Raw genomic sequence first — 16,237 nt, 5'->3', positions numbered from 1 at the left:
TTCTTGCGGAAGGCCGATGCTTGCGTTCCCGCTACTTCCCTCATTTCCGACTCTGAAACAACACTGAGGACCACCTAACCCGCGTCCGCACCACACTTCCTGGCCCTGGACCGGTGTGTTACCTACACAACCGTGACAGCACCCAAGCAAGCGAGGCGGGCCGGCAGCGCCGCCCGCCCCGGCGGGGCCTCACCTGATACAGCTCTTCCAGGTTGTACCTGATGGAGGTGCTGCTCTGCACGGCTCTCACCGCCTCGTGGAGCTTCTGCCAGGTGTCCTGCGTGTAGTTGTCCGGCAGTTTGGGTCTGTCTGTGGGTCCGGAGAGCCCGAGTGAGGCGGGCGCGCTTCACAGAACCATCCCCCGCCACCCCCCCGGGTCCGCCGGGCCGCCGCGCGAGCCCCGCTCCGCCTTCGCCGCCGCCGAGCCCCGAGCGGGAAGCGCACGCAGGTCCGCAGGCGCCGGCTGACCCGGGCACGCGACAGCAGGACGCTGCCGGGACGGCTGGCGGCGGAAGAAGTGCGCTGCCCGGGCGGCCCGGTTCCTCTGGCCGGTGCCGCGGGCGGGAGGAGCCGCGACCCCGGCCCCCCCCCCCCCCCGCTCCTTCCCGGCCGGCCGCCCCGCACCCACCTCGGAAATTCTTGATGACTAGTTTCCTGGAGCCGCCGCCGCCCGCGGGCTTGGGCGACACGGCGGCCGCGGCCAGGGCCGCGGGCTTGGTGAGGCCGTTGGTGTGCCCGACGAGCGCCGACAGGGCACCCTTCCTGGGGGTCTCGTCGGCCATGGCTGCGGCCGGGAAGCAGCGGGCGCCCCGCCCCGTCCCGCCTCCCCGGCCGCGCGGGCGGGCGGGCCTGTCGTCAGCACCGCCCCGGGCCGCCCAACCGCCGCCCGGCCGGCCCGGCGCGACCGCGACCCCGACCCCGGCCTGACCCCGACCCGGCGCCGGGCCGCGCCGCGTCCGCCGCGCTCCGTGCGGAACCTGCGACAGCCGAGGGGGCGGCGGGGCGCAGGCCCGGTCAGCTCCGGGGCAGGCCCGGGCACCTAGGGGCCGCGGACGAGGCGTCCTCGCCGAGGAGAGGCGGCGAATCGCAGAGAGGACCCCGGCCTTCCTCAGCCCGGACGTGCCGCCATGCCGGCCCGGGACGCGCTCCCGCGGATTCTGTCCCTCCGGAACCAGAGCGCGGGGAAGGCGGGGGCGGAGGGACGCTGGCCCGGACGGACCGCGGGCCGGAAGTGAAGTGGCCGTGGCCGGACGCGCAGGCCGCGCCCACATCCGGTGGAGGGGAGCCGCCATGGCGCACATCACCATCAACCAGTACTTGCAGCAGGTAACGCGCTCCGTCCTAGGGGTCTGCAGCGGGAGCCCCGCGACGCTGGCGAGAACGCGTGGGCCGGGGCCAGTCGTCTCGCCCGGTCTCTCTGCCTGAGCTCTTAGCCCCCAGACGGGAAGCAAGGGCGACTGAACGGGCACACTGACGGTGTTTTCCCGGGAGCCCAGGGGCGGACCGGTGAGCGTTGACCTCAATTTAGGGACGTGCGGCGTGGTCCTAGCCGACCCGGAGGGCCTGTTAGCCACGCTGAGCAGTGGGGCCTCAGCCGTGGAAGGCCTGGCCCAACGACAAGACCCCGGACAGATACTGGTGGGATGGGGTAGGCAGGTGGTCCGGCCACGAGCGCTAGTGGAGCAACCGTCGAGGACACGGTTAGCACCGGCGGACTTTGTATGGAAGTGCATCTCACGGGAGTTTCGTCCTCACAGCCTATTGACGGCAGAGCACACTGAAAGCATAAGTGTTTATGGATTCAAAACTTGCATTGTGTCCACTAAACTGTGCTCATTCCTAGAACTGGAACAGTGGTGATAAGGAAAAGAGGGAGCGGATTTTAAACATGTCTTTAGGAAACGTTCCGTTAACATTCTATGGCTGAGGGACTGGGAGAATAAGTGCCAAATTTCCAGCGTGGGCAACACATGATCAGAACAGATTTGGAGGGAAAACTAAACTCGGTGTTGGACATGTTGAGTTGGGGGTGTCTGTTGACAACCAGATAAAGATATCTAGATGACAATTGAATACAGTCTGACATGATTGGGACCGTTCATTGCATAGATATTTGGTAATTTAGTTAAAACAGGAATCCTGAAAAAACAGATAACATGCTTTTTAAAAAATTTAAAACATGCAAGTATGCATTCATTTGCCAATATTTTGATTGAGATCTAAGACCTTTCTTTTAAGAAGTCTACTGTGGCTGTATCTTTGCAGAGTTAAGGTTTTCTAGTACCAGCTTATTTAAAGCTGGAAGGAAAGACATTTGAGAACCAACTTGAGTAGAGACTCTCTAGAATTTCATGTTTTTCTGAATATTTTACAATTCTCTTGCTCACAGCTAAATCCTTTTTGGCATTTTGCGTGCCTTGAACATAGTCTGACCCACGTGGAGGCTCAATACAATTCGTTGACAGGATAAATGGGGGTAGATAGAAGGGAGTGAAGTGCAGTGATTTGCCAATGCTCAGACCTCCTCATTCTAGTGAGTACTGAAGTTAGAGTTGGTGCTGGCCCAAGTTTCATAGTCCTCTGTTTCACCAAAGTCTTCCTGGATCCTGTTCCTGTATTCCCAGGGGAATGTTACTTGATGAAGTAGTTGGGGTGATGGGAAGAATAACCACTAGTGCTTGTTGAACTCTTACTAAGAACCTACCACTGTTGTTTGTAGTAACTCATTACTGCTTTTTCTAGGAGGTGGGTCCATTGCAAGCTTCATTTTACAGAGGAAGTTAAATGGTTTTCCAGGGTCACGGGGCTACTATGTGGCCCATTCAGACTGGGAGTTCTGGCCTTAGAGTCCATACCCTTAACACAAAGCGCACTGCCTCTGTTAGCCTGAGTTTCAGCCAACGTTTCCTGTTTTAGTCAACCTACCTATTTCTCAGGCTCCAAAGTATGCTGTTTTTTGAATCTCAGTGACTGTCAGTTGGGTACAACTCCATTCCTTGTTTCGTACTTCACAGTAACTTCAGCCAGCAACTACCCGTGGACAAGTCATGTGTCTGTCATTTCCTGTGTTCTCTGTGATAACTTGATAATAGCACTTGGGTCTGGGGTTTGGTTTTACTCCTCGTAAGTTTATGAGTTCTCTTGTTAGTTTCTTGGATGCTCACAGAACACATGCGTTCCTGGGTCAGAGACCAAGGGCCTGTAACTCAGTGCGGTGGGCAGTGTGGGGTCAGCCTGTTGGTTCCCTTGGATTCAGTTCCCATTGGAGACTCAGTGGGCTTGGAAGGGTGCCTGCACGTGCATCCAAGAGAGAAACGCTGAATGTTGGGAATCCACCCATTTTGTAGAAAGCAGTGATTTAAGCCTGCGTTTTGTTTAGGGTTAGGGATGAGGGGAGACATTGCTTCATTTCTCAAGGTGACAGCCACATAAACAGCCCTGAGCAGTGGCCCAAGTGAAAGAGCTAGAGGTCAGGGCCTCATGGGGCTAGCACACCCAGCTCGAGAGCCCACAAAGGGCTGTCTTTGCCAGCAGTCAGTCATAGCTAAGATGTCCTCTTGTCTGTTGAGACCCTTTTTATTTAGTGCTCTTTGTTTCGACAGGCATATGGTTTCATTTCTGTTCCGAGAGGACAGGTTGAATTAATTTACTTTACATTTCCCCATATATGCTACTTCTAAGAATTGTTGTCGTACTTAGAAAAAGATCAGTTTGCACATACAGTTGATTCTCGAGCAATGTGGGAGTTAGGGGTGCTGACCCCGCACAGTTGAAAATCCACAGATAGCTGTACTTCCTCCCAAAGGCGGATCTCATCGTTATCTCTAACATCTCTTTGAGGGCTGGTGTTATTTTTTTGGTGTCCTTTACGTCATTCTTTTGTCTGTTCTACAAACTCTTATTTCAAACTGCAAGTTACTTTTTTTTTTTTAATGTTTATTTATTTATTTGGGGAGAGGGACAGAGAGAGAGAATCCCAAGCAGGCTCAGTGCAGTCCGCACAGAGCCCAAAGCGGGGCTTGAACTCACGAACCGTGAGATCGTGGCCGGAGCCAAAATCAAGAGTCAGGTGCTTCACTGACTGAGCCCCCCAGACGCCCCAGCAGGTTACTTTTTAAAAACTGTCTACATTTACAGTTTTTATTTTCCTTAGCTTTTTATTCTGCAAATTTTCAAAGCTACAGAAAAGTTGAAAGAAGTACAGTGAAGACATGTCCACTCTTCACCTGGCCACCCTTTCGGCCTCCTCCTTCCCTCTGGGCCCCTGCACTTCTCTCTCCTGAACTACTTGAAGGAAGTCGCTGACTGTGGCCCTTCACTGAGGACCATTCTGCTGTCCCGATGCACAGCCTGTAGAGCACCCAAGACATTTTACATCAGTGTTTTCTAAAGCAGAATTCATGATTTACCCAGAGTGTTCTTTGGAACCTCTTCTTTAACTCCAGGATCCAGTCAGATCACACTCTGCATTTGGTTGTTTTGCTCTTTGGTCTTTAATGTTTATTTATTTTTGACAGAGAGACAGAGCATGAGTGGGGGAGGAGCAGAGAGAGAGGGAGACACAGAATCTGAAACAGGCTCCAGGCTCCGAGCTGTCAGCACAGAGCCGGATGTGGGGCTTGAACTCATGGACAGCTAGATCATGACCTGAGCCAAAGTCAGATGCTCAACCAACTGAGCCACCCAGGCACATGGCTCTTTGGTCTTTAATCTAGAAGAGAACTCTTGCCTTTTTCTGGGAAGGGATTTATTTTACGACGATTAGCTTTTTAAAACATGTGCAGGGCAGTGGGATCCTAGTTTTCTCACCATCGGCCTTTATTTGACTTTTAATGATTAAGGTTTGGGTTAACGTGGCTGGCGTGGGTTTTCTGTGGCCTCACCTGAGGAGGCTGCCTCAGGGGTCCTTGCTCATCACCTGCTGAAGGAGATGCCCATCAGGTTGCTCCAGGGTCAAGGTACTTTTCCCATTGTAATCGAGTCATAATCTGTGTGTGTTGGGGGGGGGGGTCCTGTGGGGGCCTGGGAGCACCTGCCCTATGCCCTTTCACAGAATGGTCTCCACTTTCATTTGTGGTCTTTTCCCAAGTGAGCTATTACGTTAATATTTACCAAGGGGTGATTCTCTCACTCTTTCTACATTTATTAGCTACTTATTTCATCTGTTAAAAATGCTTTTCCCCATGCTCCTTTTTAAAGATGTATTATTATAGATCATTTTTAATGCCGAGTAATAATCCAGAACCAATAGTACGAATATCCTTATTTGCCTGGGTGGCTCAGTTAAGCATCTGACTCTTGATTTTAACTCAGGTCACAATCTCATGGTTGTGACAGTGAGCCCGCGTCAGGCTCTACGCTGATAGCACAGAGCCTTCTTGGGATTCTCTCTGTCCCCCTCCCCTGCTCATGTGCACACTCTCTCTCAAATAATAAACATTGAAAAGTTATAAAGAATATTCTTAATTCTTTTGAAGCTCTGCTTGTCCCAGATTTGGCCACTAAGAACTCCTTCAGACTGGTTTCTGGGGCTTTCTGGCCTGTGTTCATCCTTCCTTGAGCTCTGCTTTGCTTTCTAATACAATAACATCCACTCCAAACTCATGTAGTTCTGTCCCTGTCCCAGCACTGGACCAGTCCTTTTCCAGCGGCTCTGGTTCCTTTCAGTAGGTACTGGAGTTTAGAAAATCTGGGTGCTGGCTGTGCTCATTGCCACTGGGGGTGGGGGCATATCATTACCTCTAGGCCTTCCTTGTTAGCAGATGGAGTTAGTAAATGTATTTTTAAGAAATTATGAGTTCCAGGGGCACCTGGCTAGCCCTTGATCTTGGGGTCATAAGTTCAAGCCCCATATTGGGTATAGAGATTACTTAAAGAAATTACGAGTTCCAAGAGTAGATGACTCTTCCCCTGTCCCCCTCCAGCCTCCATGGACCAGCTTGGAGCCTGGAGGTCACCAGGTGACCAGCAGTAGCCAGGGAAGAGAACTTTCTCTGGGGAGTGCCCAGACGGGCCACCAGGGACACTGCAGGGCAAGTTGCTGAGCGGGCTGTCCTGGAGTCCAGCCTCGGGGTCTAATGGGGGCTGACTAAATCAAGACACCAACAGTTCTGAGACATGACATGTCACGGTGGCTGACACAGGTGACTGCCTGGCTGTGGTCCTCATGTTCCCTGAATAGTGTGTTGGTTCTTTTAGGATTTGTCCGTGGTCTGTTGCTGTCCCTTTGCACCTTCACCCGTCCGGTGACAGGGACTTTGGCAGCCTTTATCAGCCTCCTTGAGGACCAGTATTTTGTGATTCCTTGTAATAATATTTGATGTAACCCTGCACAAATCTCTTGTTTCTTGCAAATCCCTAGAAGTGGAATTACTGGCTCCAAACCTAAGTGCTTGCATGGTTTCATTGGAGAGTCGATGGCAGATTCTTTAGTCCATATATTGTCTTAGGTGATGCCCTAAGTGTTGTAACAGACCGGGAGTTGGGTCCATTTCTTCTAGCTGAGATGCCAGGTGGGGGTTACTGGGTGGGGTGGGAGAGCAGGTGTGTGCCCTGCAGCAGGTGTTCACAGCAGCTTCCCGCCAGCGGTGTGGGACAGCACCCTTCACTGTCTGTTGTTGGGAGTGGCTAGTCTGGCCGCCCTTCTCACGCTCACCTCTCCTGGTAGGTGCACGGAGGTGTCTTGCTGCCTCTCACTGCTGGGCAGCAATGCGAGCGCCTTCTTGTGGGTGTACCATTGAAGTCTGCTTTATGTCACGCCTGATCGCAGTCTTACATGGACATGAGGTTTACGTAACTGATCCCGCTGTAGATAAATCGTACCGTATATGCAGCTTTCTCTACCTGTACGGTTGGGATTTTTATGTTATCTTTTGGTAAACATAATTTTAAGACCTCGTTTGCTTTTCTAATTACAAATGTCTGCTGCAACCCAGGCCTCCAGTGTGGACAGACAGAAAAGTCTCCTGGGTCCTGCTGGCCAGGGGGTCAGCTGTATGGTGTGGGCTCTGTGTTTCTTCCTGTGCTTACATATGTAGGGGTTTTTTTGTTTTTGTTTTTTCCTCCCAGATTAAGGTAGGCATTTTTCCTGTGACTTTTTTTTTTTTTTTTTTTTTTGCTTAACGGTAAACATACTATGGATGCTTTCCAGTGTCATCACTGATGGATCTATTTAGTTCTTGCTCACAGTGCCCAGGTCTCCCGTGGTATGGCTATGACATCATTTCTTTTAGGTGTTGCCATTCCCTTTTTGCTTTTATATGTAGGTTGAGTAAAAGCCTTTTTTTGGGTATATGTGATTCTTAAACTTTTTTTTTTCTCCCTATAAGCTTTGTAAGTTTTCAAGTGTCAGTATGACTGAGTAAAAGTAAAATAATTCACCTTCATTAATAACCACTGGCTTATGCTGCTTTCTCATTGTTTTTAACAGTAAGTCACCTGTTTATTTGCCTCTAAAAGATCTCATTTTGAAATGTAGTTATTGTTTGCTGGCTAAAGAGAGTACCGACTTGTTGCATTTCTATTACTGTGACTCCCTGATTCAGAGTAGGGAAAATGGATTTTAGTGGCATACAACCTGTTATTTAGGTTCTACGAGTATTTTATTTTCTACTTAGCTTTTCTCTGTTCAAATGTTTCAGGTCTATGAAGCAATCGACACCAGAGATGGGGCGTCCTGTGCAGAGCTCGTGTCTTTCAAGCACCCTCATGTTGCCAACCCACGGCTCCAGGTGGGCGCAAGGTTCCACGTATGCAGGTGTCTGAGAGGCCTCTAGGGTGTCCGGCTTCCTAAGGAAAGTGTAGAGTTTGAGTCAGAAGGAGACTAATACTGCCATTCTTTTGAAAAACTTAAAGCTTGTCTATGATGTATATAATTCCAGTTATTTATTGTACACTTTGTGTTAGATACCGTCCTGAGGTATGCATCTCAGGTTCCTGTAGTTAATTCCCACATGACCCTCTGAGGTTCAGAGAAATAGAATGTATAGTAAGGTCATCCAAGGTCATCCAGCAGGCAGGTGGTGGGGCTTAGGCTGTGCCCTGGCCTGTCTGTCCCCAGAGCTCACAGATGTGTCTTGCTATGAGTAAAGCTTCATGGAGTATACCCATCTGCTTGTTCATGTCCTGTCTGTGGCTGCTTTCCCGCCATAGCGGTGTAGCTCGGCAGGCCAACAGAGACCTACAGCCTGCAGAGCTAGCAATATTTACCATCTGGCATTTTATGGATAACATTTGCTAAATCCTACACTGAAATAGAAGTATCTTTGATTTATGGCACAAAAACAGACATTCAGGTCAATGGAACAGAAAAGAGAACCCAGAAATGGACCCACAAATGTATGACCAACTAATCTTTGACAAAGCAGGAAAGAATATCCAATGGAATAAAGACTGTCTCTTCAGCAAGTGGTGCTGGGAAGACTGGACAGCGACATGCAGAAGAATGAACCTGGACCACTTTCTTACACCAGACACAAAAATAAACTCAAAATGGATGAAAGGACTAAATGTAAGACAGGAAGCCATCAAAATCCTTGAGGAGAAAGCAGGCAAAACCTCTCTGATCTTGCCCGCAGCAACTTCTTACTCAACACGTCTCTGGAGGCAAGGGAAACAAAAGCAAAAATGAACTACTGGGACCTCATCAAAATAAAAAGCTTCTGCACAACGAAGGAAACAATCAGCAAAACTAAAAGGCAACTGATGGAATGGGAGAAGATATTTGCAAATGACATATCGGATAAAGGCTTAATATCCAAAATCTATAAAGAACTTATCAAACTCAACACCCAAAAAACAAATAATCCAGTGAAGAAATGGGCAAAAGACATGAATAGACACTTCTCCAAGGAAGACATCCAGGTGGCCAACCGACAATGAAAAAATGCTCAACATCATTCATCATCGGGGAAATACAAATCAAAACCACCATGAGATACCACCTCACACCTGTCAGAGTGGCTAACAACTCAGGCAACAACAGATGTTGGTGAGGATGCAGAGAAAGAGGATCTCTTTTGCATTGTTGGTGGGAATGCAAGCTGCTGCAGCCACTCTGGAAGACAGGATGGAGGTTCCTCGAAAAACTAAAAATAGAACTACCCTACGACCCAGCAATTGCACTACTAGGAATTTACCCAAGGGATACAGGAGTGCTGTTTCGAAGGGGCACATGCACCCCAATGTCTATAGCAGTGCTATTAACAAGAGAGTATGGAAAGAGCCCAAATGTCCATCGATGGATGAATGGATATAGGAGATGCGGTATATATATACAATAGAGTATTACTCAGCAGTCAAAAAGAATGAAATCTTGCCATTTGCAACTATGTGGATAGAACTGGAGGATATTATGCTAAGTGAAATTAGAGAAAGAGATATCATAGGACTTCACTCATATGAGGACTATAAGATACAAAACAGATGAACATAAGGGAAGGGAAGCAAAAATAATATAACAGGGAGGGGGATAAAACATAAGAGACTCTTAAATATCGAGAACAAACAGAGTTGCTAGACAGGTTGTAGGAGGGGGGATGGGCTAAATGGGTAAGGGGCATTAGGGAATCTACTCCTGAAATCATTGTTGCACTACATGCTAACCGACTTGGATGTAAATTAAAAAATAAATTAAAAAAAAAAAAGTATCCTTGACTTAACAGATAAGTGATGCCCAAGCATTACCTTCTGTGGGGAATATTCTTGTCGTTTTATAAAGTCTTGTTTCCTCGTGATTCCCATTACGATATTCTAATGTGTTCCTGTTGGAAGCACAGGTTTTGTTTTGTAAGAAAAAGGAGCCCTGAGTATTGGAGATTATATTTGGTAGCGTACAGGCAGTACCTCAGACTAAGTGAACCAGTTTGTGGAGTAGAGGAGGCTCTTTGTAAGTTCCCTGGATGGTTCTCCTGGGCGACGGAGTTGAAAACCGTCGCTCTAAATGAAGTTAGTGCCAGAGGCTTGCCGGCCGGATGCGCCTCCGTGGGTGCCACACACCTGCCCTTCCTCCCTGCCCTACTCACTGTGCCAGTCCACACCCACGGGCTCCTTTAATTCTGTGTGCCGGATGACCCGTCGTGGCCCTCACGTCATCTGAAATCTGGCCAAGAGGGAGAGGGAAGAAAATGTTAGAAATAAATGTCAGCTGGCCTAGCCAGGACACAGAGAGGGTGGCTCTGTCACCAGGAGGTGAGAAGAAATGATTTTTTTTTTTAATTTTTTTTCAATGTTTGTTTATTTTTGAGAGATAGAGTGTGAGTAGGGAAGGGGCAGAGAGAGAGGGAGACACAGAATTCAAAGCAGGCTCCAGGCTCTGAGCTATCAGCACAGAGCCTGACGCAGGACTTGAACCCATGAACCGTGGGTTGATGTGGGCCAAAGTCAGACACCCAACTGACTAAGCCACCCAGGCGCCCCAAGGAGAAGTGATTCTTAATAGGGCATCGTCTCTGAGTCATGTGGCCTTATTTATTTTGCATTCTTTATTAAGCACTAGTAGCTGCTCAATAAATGTTTCTTGACTGACTGGCTGTTGTATTAAGATACGCACAGAAGCGTCCAGGGTTTTTCTTGGACTGTGGTAGATGAAACACGTGTGTTTGTGTAGTCCCTGTCACAGACCCTGAGTGATAAATGTGTGTGGAAGTAACGACTCTTTAATTCAGAAGGGCTAGAGTGTCAAATGTTACTGTGAACTCTAAAGTGTAAATTCCTTTGAAACAGGTTTGTCTAAATCTCTTTCTACACATTGCATTCTTTTAATGCCTTTCAATTTAAATTTTATTTTTGTCATTTGTTTTTTTATCATTCAGTTGGCCTCCCCGGAAGAGAAATGTCAACAGGTTTTGGAACCTCCTTATGACGAAATGTTTGCTGCTCATTTAAGGTAATCTGTTGGTGAGGAGGAAAAATAAAACAAATCTGGGAATTGCTGAATCAACTAGGGATTTTATTTAACATCATCCAAAATTTGAAACAAAGAATAATTTGAAAAGAAAAGTTCATTTTTAATTTTACTTTGGTAAAAAAAAAAAATTTACTTTGGTAAAGTAAAAGTTTTACTTTGGTAAAGCCTATGAGAACTTTTGAAATTTATACCACTTTAAAATCTTAATAAACTTTTTTTCATTTGAAAGATCATGGATGCTTTTAAAAGTTGAAGCTATATTGTGGTCCTGCACATTCATTCATTCATTTATTGAGAGAGAGAGAGAGGGCACAAGTGAGTGAGGGGCAGAGAGAGAGAAGGGGTGCTCACCCAGTGTGGGGCTCGAACTCACGAACCGTGAGATCATGACCTGAGCCGAAGTCAGATGCTTTACCGACTGAGTCCACCTGGGCGCCCCGCACATTCATGTGTTTAGAGTGTGGTGCTGGGAGCGTTGACTATTGTATCGGCTGCAGGGTGCTCTGTTGTTCAGGAGGGCATTCAGCTTGCAGTTGACTTGTGCTGCTGAGAATAGAGCTAATGCTGAGCAAAGCAAATGAAAGATTGCGAGCAGGGGAGGGACAGAGAGAGCGTGTGTGCGCCTGAGAATCCCAATCAGGCTCTACACTGTCAGCACAGAGCCTGACATGGGGCTTGAGCTCACCAACTGTGAGATCGTGACCCGAGCTGAAAGCAAGAGTTGCACACTTAACCAACTAAGCCCCCCCGGCACCCCAAAGACTGCTTTTTAGTTACATCTCATATCTGCTGTTTTCATTGTTTTTGCATTGAGTGGGCAGAGCTTGATGTCCTAAAGCACTGGCGTTTGGTCGCCCTCCTGCCTGTGTGCCTCCGGTGTTTCCGAGCAGGCTGGGGTGCAGGAGGCAAGGTGGAGGAAGAGCCCGTGTGAGCCCTGGGAGGGGCCCTCTGGAAAGGTTGGGGGTGCCACTGGGTTCCTGGCAGTGTGAGGCACCCTGCTATTTCCTGGCTCTGTACAGTTCCGGATTTGGGGGTGAACTCACTGACGCCGACTGCCCAGTGAACACCCAGTGAGAACACCCCCCTGCCCCTGTACTCTCTCCCCCTCAGGTGCAGTGCAGGTGTCGTGCTCTGGTTTTACCAGCACCTGTCATTCTCACCTGCTGCAGCTCGGTCTCCTCCCGGGACCCGAGAGAGTAGTCTTAGGACTTTGTGTGGGTTTCATCTCACATCAGCCCGTTTTAGTTCAGAAGCCACCTGTGTGTCTCTTCTCCTCCTGGTTCCTGTAGCTCCAACTTCAGGATCAGCAGAGGACCGGGCATTTGTGACCGAAGTGAGGGGTGGGGTCTGTGGAGCTCCCTTCCAGGTTCTGCTCCTCTATCCTTAGTCCGCGATGTTTCCTTTGCAGGTGCACTTACGCCGTGGGGAACCACGACTTCATAGAGGCATACAAATGCCAGACTGTCATCGTCCAATATCTTTGTCATTGGTGTTACTGTTCAGTTATATTTGGGGTTTAAGATGTTGAAACATCGGGCCAGTTTTATTCATACCTTTAATTAGAAAGGAATGAAAAAACCTTTCAGAAGAGAAACTGGTTTCGCCTTTTCACTCAGGTGCTTAAATTTAGCATGGACCTTGAGACTGTCATGTTACCTAGGTAGCGAGGAAGAATACAGGTTGTGATTAAGGTTCCTTAATTCTGTTGGAAGAATATCTCCTTTAAAACATTAAGTCTAGTTACAGCAACTACTTAGTCCTTTTGGTGAAATACAAGAGCTCTGAAATCCAGGCATAGGTGGACAGGAGTGAACTCAATAAACATCATTTGACTGTGGTCACTAAAGAGCTTTATCAAGCTAGTTTCTGATTTAAGTCATTTAAGTGATATCTCCTAGCTAAGGCCTCAGTCAATGAATGTTCTGGTTTTTATATGTATCTCTAGATTTTTAGTTTGCTTCTTTTTTAACCTTGTTTAAATATACAAAGGAGAGTCGGTTACTAACTAGGGAAGTCTCCTTTGAATTTAAGATTCTGTAATCAGGGAAATATATTTTACAGATTTATTATATATAACTCATCATCTGGCTTCAGAGAAACCAAATGTTTGAAGTTGCCAATTAAAAAAATCTCAGTCCCTTACTTTGGAGAAATATAATTACTATACTCATACCTAATGACTTTCAGATATTTGTAATCTGTATATTTTTCCTTTAAGAAGCTCTCTCTCTGATACATGATCTTCTAAACTTAAAATTTAGAGTCCTTCATATTTCTTACCGTTTGTGGCATTACTTGGATTTTGTATGTTATTCCTTCCTTAACATAATACATCTTTCCTGCGGGCATTTCAGGCCCACAAAGAGGACAACTGGTGAGTATGGGCAGAAGCAGCCAGAAATTAGCAAATGGCAATTTTTTTTTTTAGCAGAAGCTTTTTAAAACTTTATTCCAAATAAATGTGTTTTCTCTGTGGATATTAATATCCTGTGTTGACGCAGGATAATACCAGCGCAGATAACGGAGTTCTCATAGCATAAACATCATGTGGCAGAGTAGAGAGTTTGCTGTGTTCACATAAATATGAAGCCTTGTTTCTACTTCAGCCCTACCAGACCCAAAATATACATCAAATACTATCTTTCCCTTCAGTTGTCAGCTTTGAACTTTGGGCTTTAAGTTGGATAAAAAGGCAGGTCAAGTACAGTTATATCAGGTCAAGTTCCTTGACAGACTGATTCTTAATTTTATGATTTTTGATTTATTAACTGTAGGTAAATACTGAAGTGTGTTTATACTGCGCTAACTGAAGGCTTACAGGTATCTTTTACTGAAAAAACAAAAAACCTTTTTTAACTGAAGACTTGTCTTACACACAAAACCCATGCCGCCAGTTAAATTAAAAAACAAAAACAAAAACTTTTATGACATTTTGTCTGTTACGTCTCTTGGGTCGTGTTTGGTCTCACTGAACCACATCTTTTTTTAGTGGAGCTGTTTGGATAATGGTTGAGGGGAAGGCGGAGGTCCTAGAACGGCGTGAGGAGGTGCTGTCTTGGGCTGAGGACCTAGACGCACTGGGGTCCAGGCCTCAGAGAGGGTCCGGGCGGTGGGCGGGTGGCGCTTCAGTGCCCGGCGTCCGTGTCGATCAGGGAGCCCGGGGCTGAGCCTGCCCCGAAGGGAGGCGAGGGAGGCAGCGGTAACCGTCAGATCCCTGGAGGGAGGTCGCCGCTGTGTGAATGGTGGACCTGGGTGTCCGTGTCATTCCCAGCTATGGTAATGGAATCTGACCTCGTGGCCTCCTCAGACGTTCTTGCTTTTTTGCCCCGTAGGGCTCTGCCTGTCATGTATGCTGTAGCGCTTGACCTTCGAATATTTGCCAATAATGTAAGTTCAGTTTCTATCTCTATCGTTTTAAAACTCAAACTCCATTTCTACCTGTTGTTTAATTTCACGTCATTCTTCCCAAAGTTTTGGGGAAGGAGTGGGTTAGGCAGGGGGTGTCTGGTGTAGAGAGCAACAGGACAGGGGTGGCTGGACCTCACTCTCGTCGCTGGGTTGATGTGAAGATTTAAACATGCGTTGGGTTTTCACACTGTGGACGTGGAGAGGCTTGTTCCTGAGTGTGGTTCGTCGGGTGTGGCGTGCGGCAGGTGTTCAGAGGGGCAGAGTGGGCCCAGGGAACGGTTCTGCACTGTCTTCTGTTAAGATGTGGCCGTGCTGTCTTGAAGGATTCCTCCTTGATGTGGATCCAGGAGGCAGCTGGGGGTCTCCGTGGTGCCAGGAGGCAAAGGCTGCGGGTGTGATGGGGCTGGTTTGCCCTTGGGGAGCCACACGCGGCAGTTTGGGATAGGAGCAGCAGTTGTGAACTTGGTCCCAACACTCCTTTCCGGGTTTAAAAATTATTGATAAAAATTACTGATACCTTCCGACTCTGAACAAGGTGGGGTAGCTGCAGCTTTCCTCTCTGTCCTGCCGGGAATGCTGAGGCCAGCACGGCCCCACAGGCAGACAGGAAACGCCAGGGACTTGCAGAGCAGTGAGCGGCGGGTTCCCCAATTTGGCCGGGGGCCCAGAGGAGCCTAAAACCCAGAAATGCCCATGGGCTGCGACGAAGAGGCCCTGAGGAGAGCAGGAGGGGGAGGGCAGCCCAGAAGCACGGACCTCCTCAGTAGTCCCTGCTGCACCCACCCGCCGCATGCGGGTCCCCAGCCCTGCAGGGGCCTGTGGGGAGCCGGACCCACCCAGCCCGGGACGGTTCCCCGCCGGCGGGGCATCCCCTGCTGGAACGAGGCACACAGTCTCTTAACCTCGTGCCCCGATTATCACTTCTCGGAGAGTCTCAGGAGGAGCTTTGTGAGGAGACTGTCCACAGACGCCAGATGTTGGAGTCCCTGACCAGATGGCAGCCCGGCCGTCATAAAGAAGCCTTGGGGCGCGGTCATGAACGCGCTTGAGCAGATGCAAGCATAAGGGTATCTCAGCAAAGAACTAGAAGATGTGATGAAGAGCTACATGGAAACTTCTAGAACCGAAAAATAGAACTTAAATGCAAGTTATCTGAGGCTCCGGAGAGCTTTTGGTTATATGTGTTCTACCTATTTGTATATTTATTGTATAAAAATTTTTTAACTGGGATTTAAACACATATTTATCTAAATAAGTCTTTTATGTGGTAATGTAACGTGTTTTATTTTTAATTTTTAAATTAAAAATATTTTTTTTTTTTTGAGAGAGAGAGAGAGAGAGAGAGAGAGACAGAGTGTGAGCAGGGAAGGGACAGAGAGAGGGAGACCCAGAATCCGAAGCAGGCTCCAGGCTCTGAGTTGTCAGCACAGAGCCCAAGGCGGTGCTCAAACTCACGAACCATGAGATCATAACCTGAGCCGAAGTCGGAGGCTTAACTGACTGAGCCACCCAGGCGACTCACAATTGATGTTTTAAATAAAAAATGACTATATCTTCCAAATGAACAAAATGTACCTAGAAGAGTCACATTCTTTGATCTCTTAGTGTTGACAGAAGCGACTGGACTCCCATGGTCTTCTGTGTGCACGATGCCACACTATGTTGCTTTGGTGGAATGTAGGAAGGCAGTCTGGACTCACACAGATGTAGACGGACAGGAGAGGAATATTTTAATAGTCTTTCAGATGATTGTAGGTGTTCTTTTGGGCCGCACCAGAGCTCCAGGAGGTAATTTGTAGAGGTTAGTTACAGCGTGGCTTCTGAAGCTTAGCAGCGAGCTTTTCTGCTGGTACATCAGAATCCACTGGGGTGTCCTGAACTCTGAATGGATTGTTCATTCCCATGTGATTTTGTAGGATCAAA

General features: G+C 48.1%; 2 protein-coding genes across 8 annotated transcripts in view; one reads left to right on the top strand and one right to left on the bottom strand.

The window, feature by feature from the left end:
• CUL4A (cullin 4A) overlaps positions 1–871 on the bottom strand; it is a 46,330-nt gene extending 45,459 nt beyond the window's left edge. The window contains exons 1-2 of the mRNA XM_049647254.1: positions 629–871; positions 194–309 (exon numbers count right to left, since the gene is read on the bottom strand). Of these exons, the coding sequence (XP_049503211.1) occupies positions 194–309; positions 629–782 (270 nt within the window). The 5' untranslated portion in view covers positions 783–871. The remainder of the gene's footprint in view (positions 1–193; positions 310–628) is intronic.
• PCID2 (PCI domain containing 2) overlaps positions 1–16,237 on the top strand; it is a 129,106-nt gene that overhangs the window by 103,331 nt on the left and 9,538 nt on the right. For 2 of the 7 annotated variants that reach the window (XM_049647258.1, XM_049647257.1), the window contains exons 1-6: positions 1,161–1,326; positions 7,641–7,730; positions 10,812–10,885; positions 12,315–12,382; positions 13,241–13,280; positions 14,239–14,293. The exons of 1 other annotated variant lie outside the window; for it this stretch is intronic. In XM_049647258.1, coding sequence (XP_049503215.1) covers positions 1,291–1,326; positions 7,641–7,730; positions 10,812–10,885; positions 12,315–12,382; positions 13,241–13,280; positions 14,239–14,293 — 363 coding nt within the window. In that variant the 5' untranslated portion in view covers positions 1,161–1,290. 4 more of the 7 variants (XM_049647260.1, XM_049647259.1, XM_049647262.1 and 1 more) reach the window with 4 other exon arrangements.

This window comes from Panthera uncia, assembly GCF_023721935.1.
Source record: "Panthera uncia isolate 11264 chromosome A1 unlocalized genomic scaffold, Puncia_PCG_1.0 HiC_scaffold_16, whole genome shotgun sequence".
Lineage (NCBI taxonomy): Eukaryota > Metazoa > Chordata > Mammalia > Carnivora > Felidae > Panthera > Panthera uncia.
This window is presented reverse-complemented; position numbering and strand designations above follow the sequence as displayed.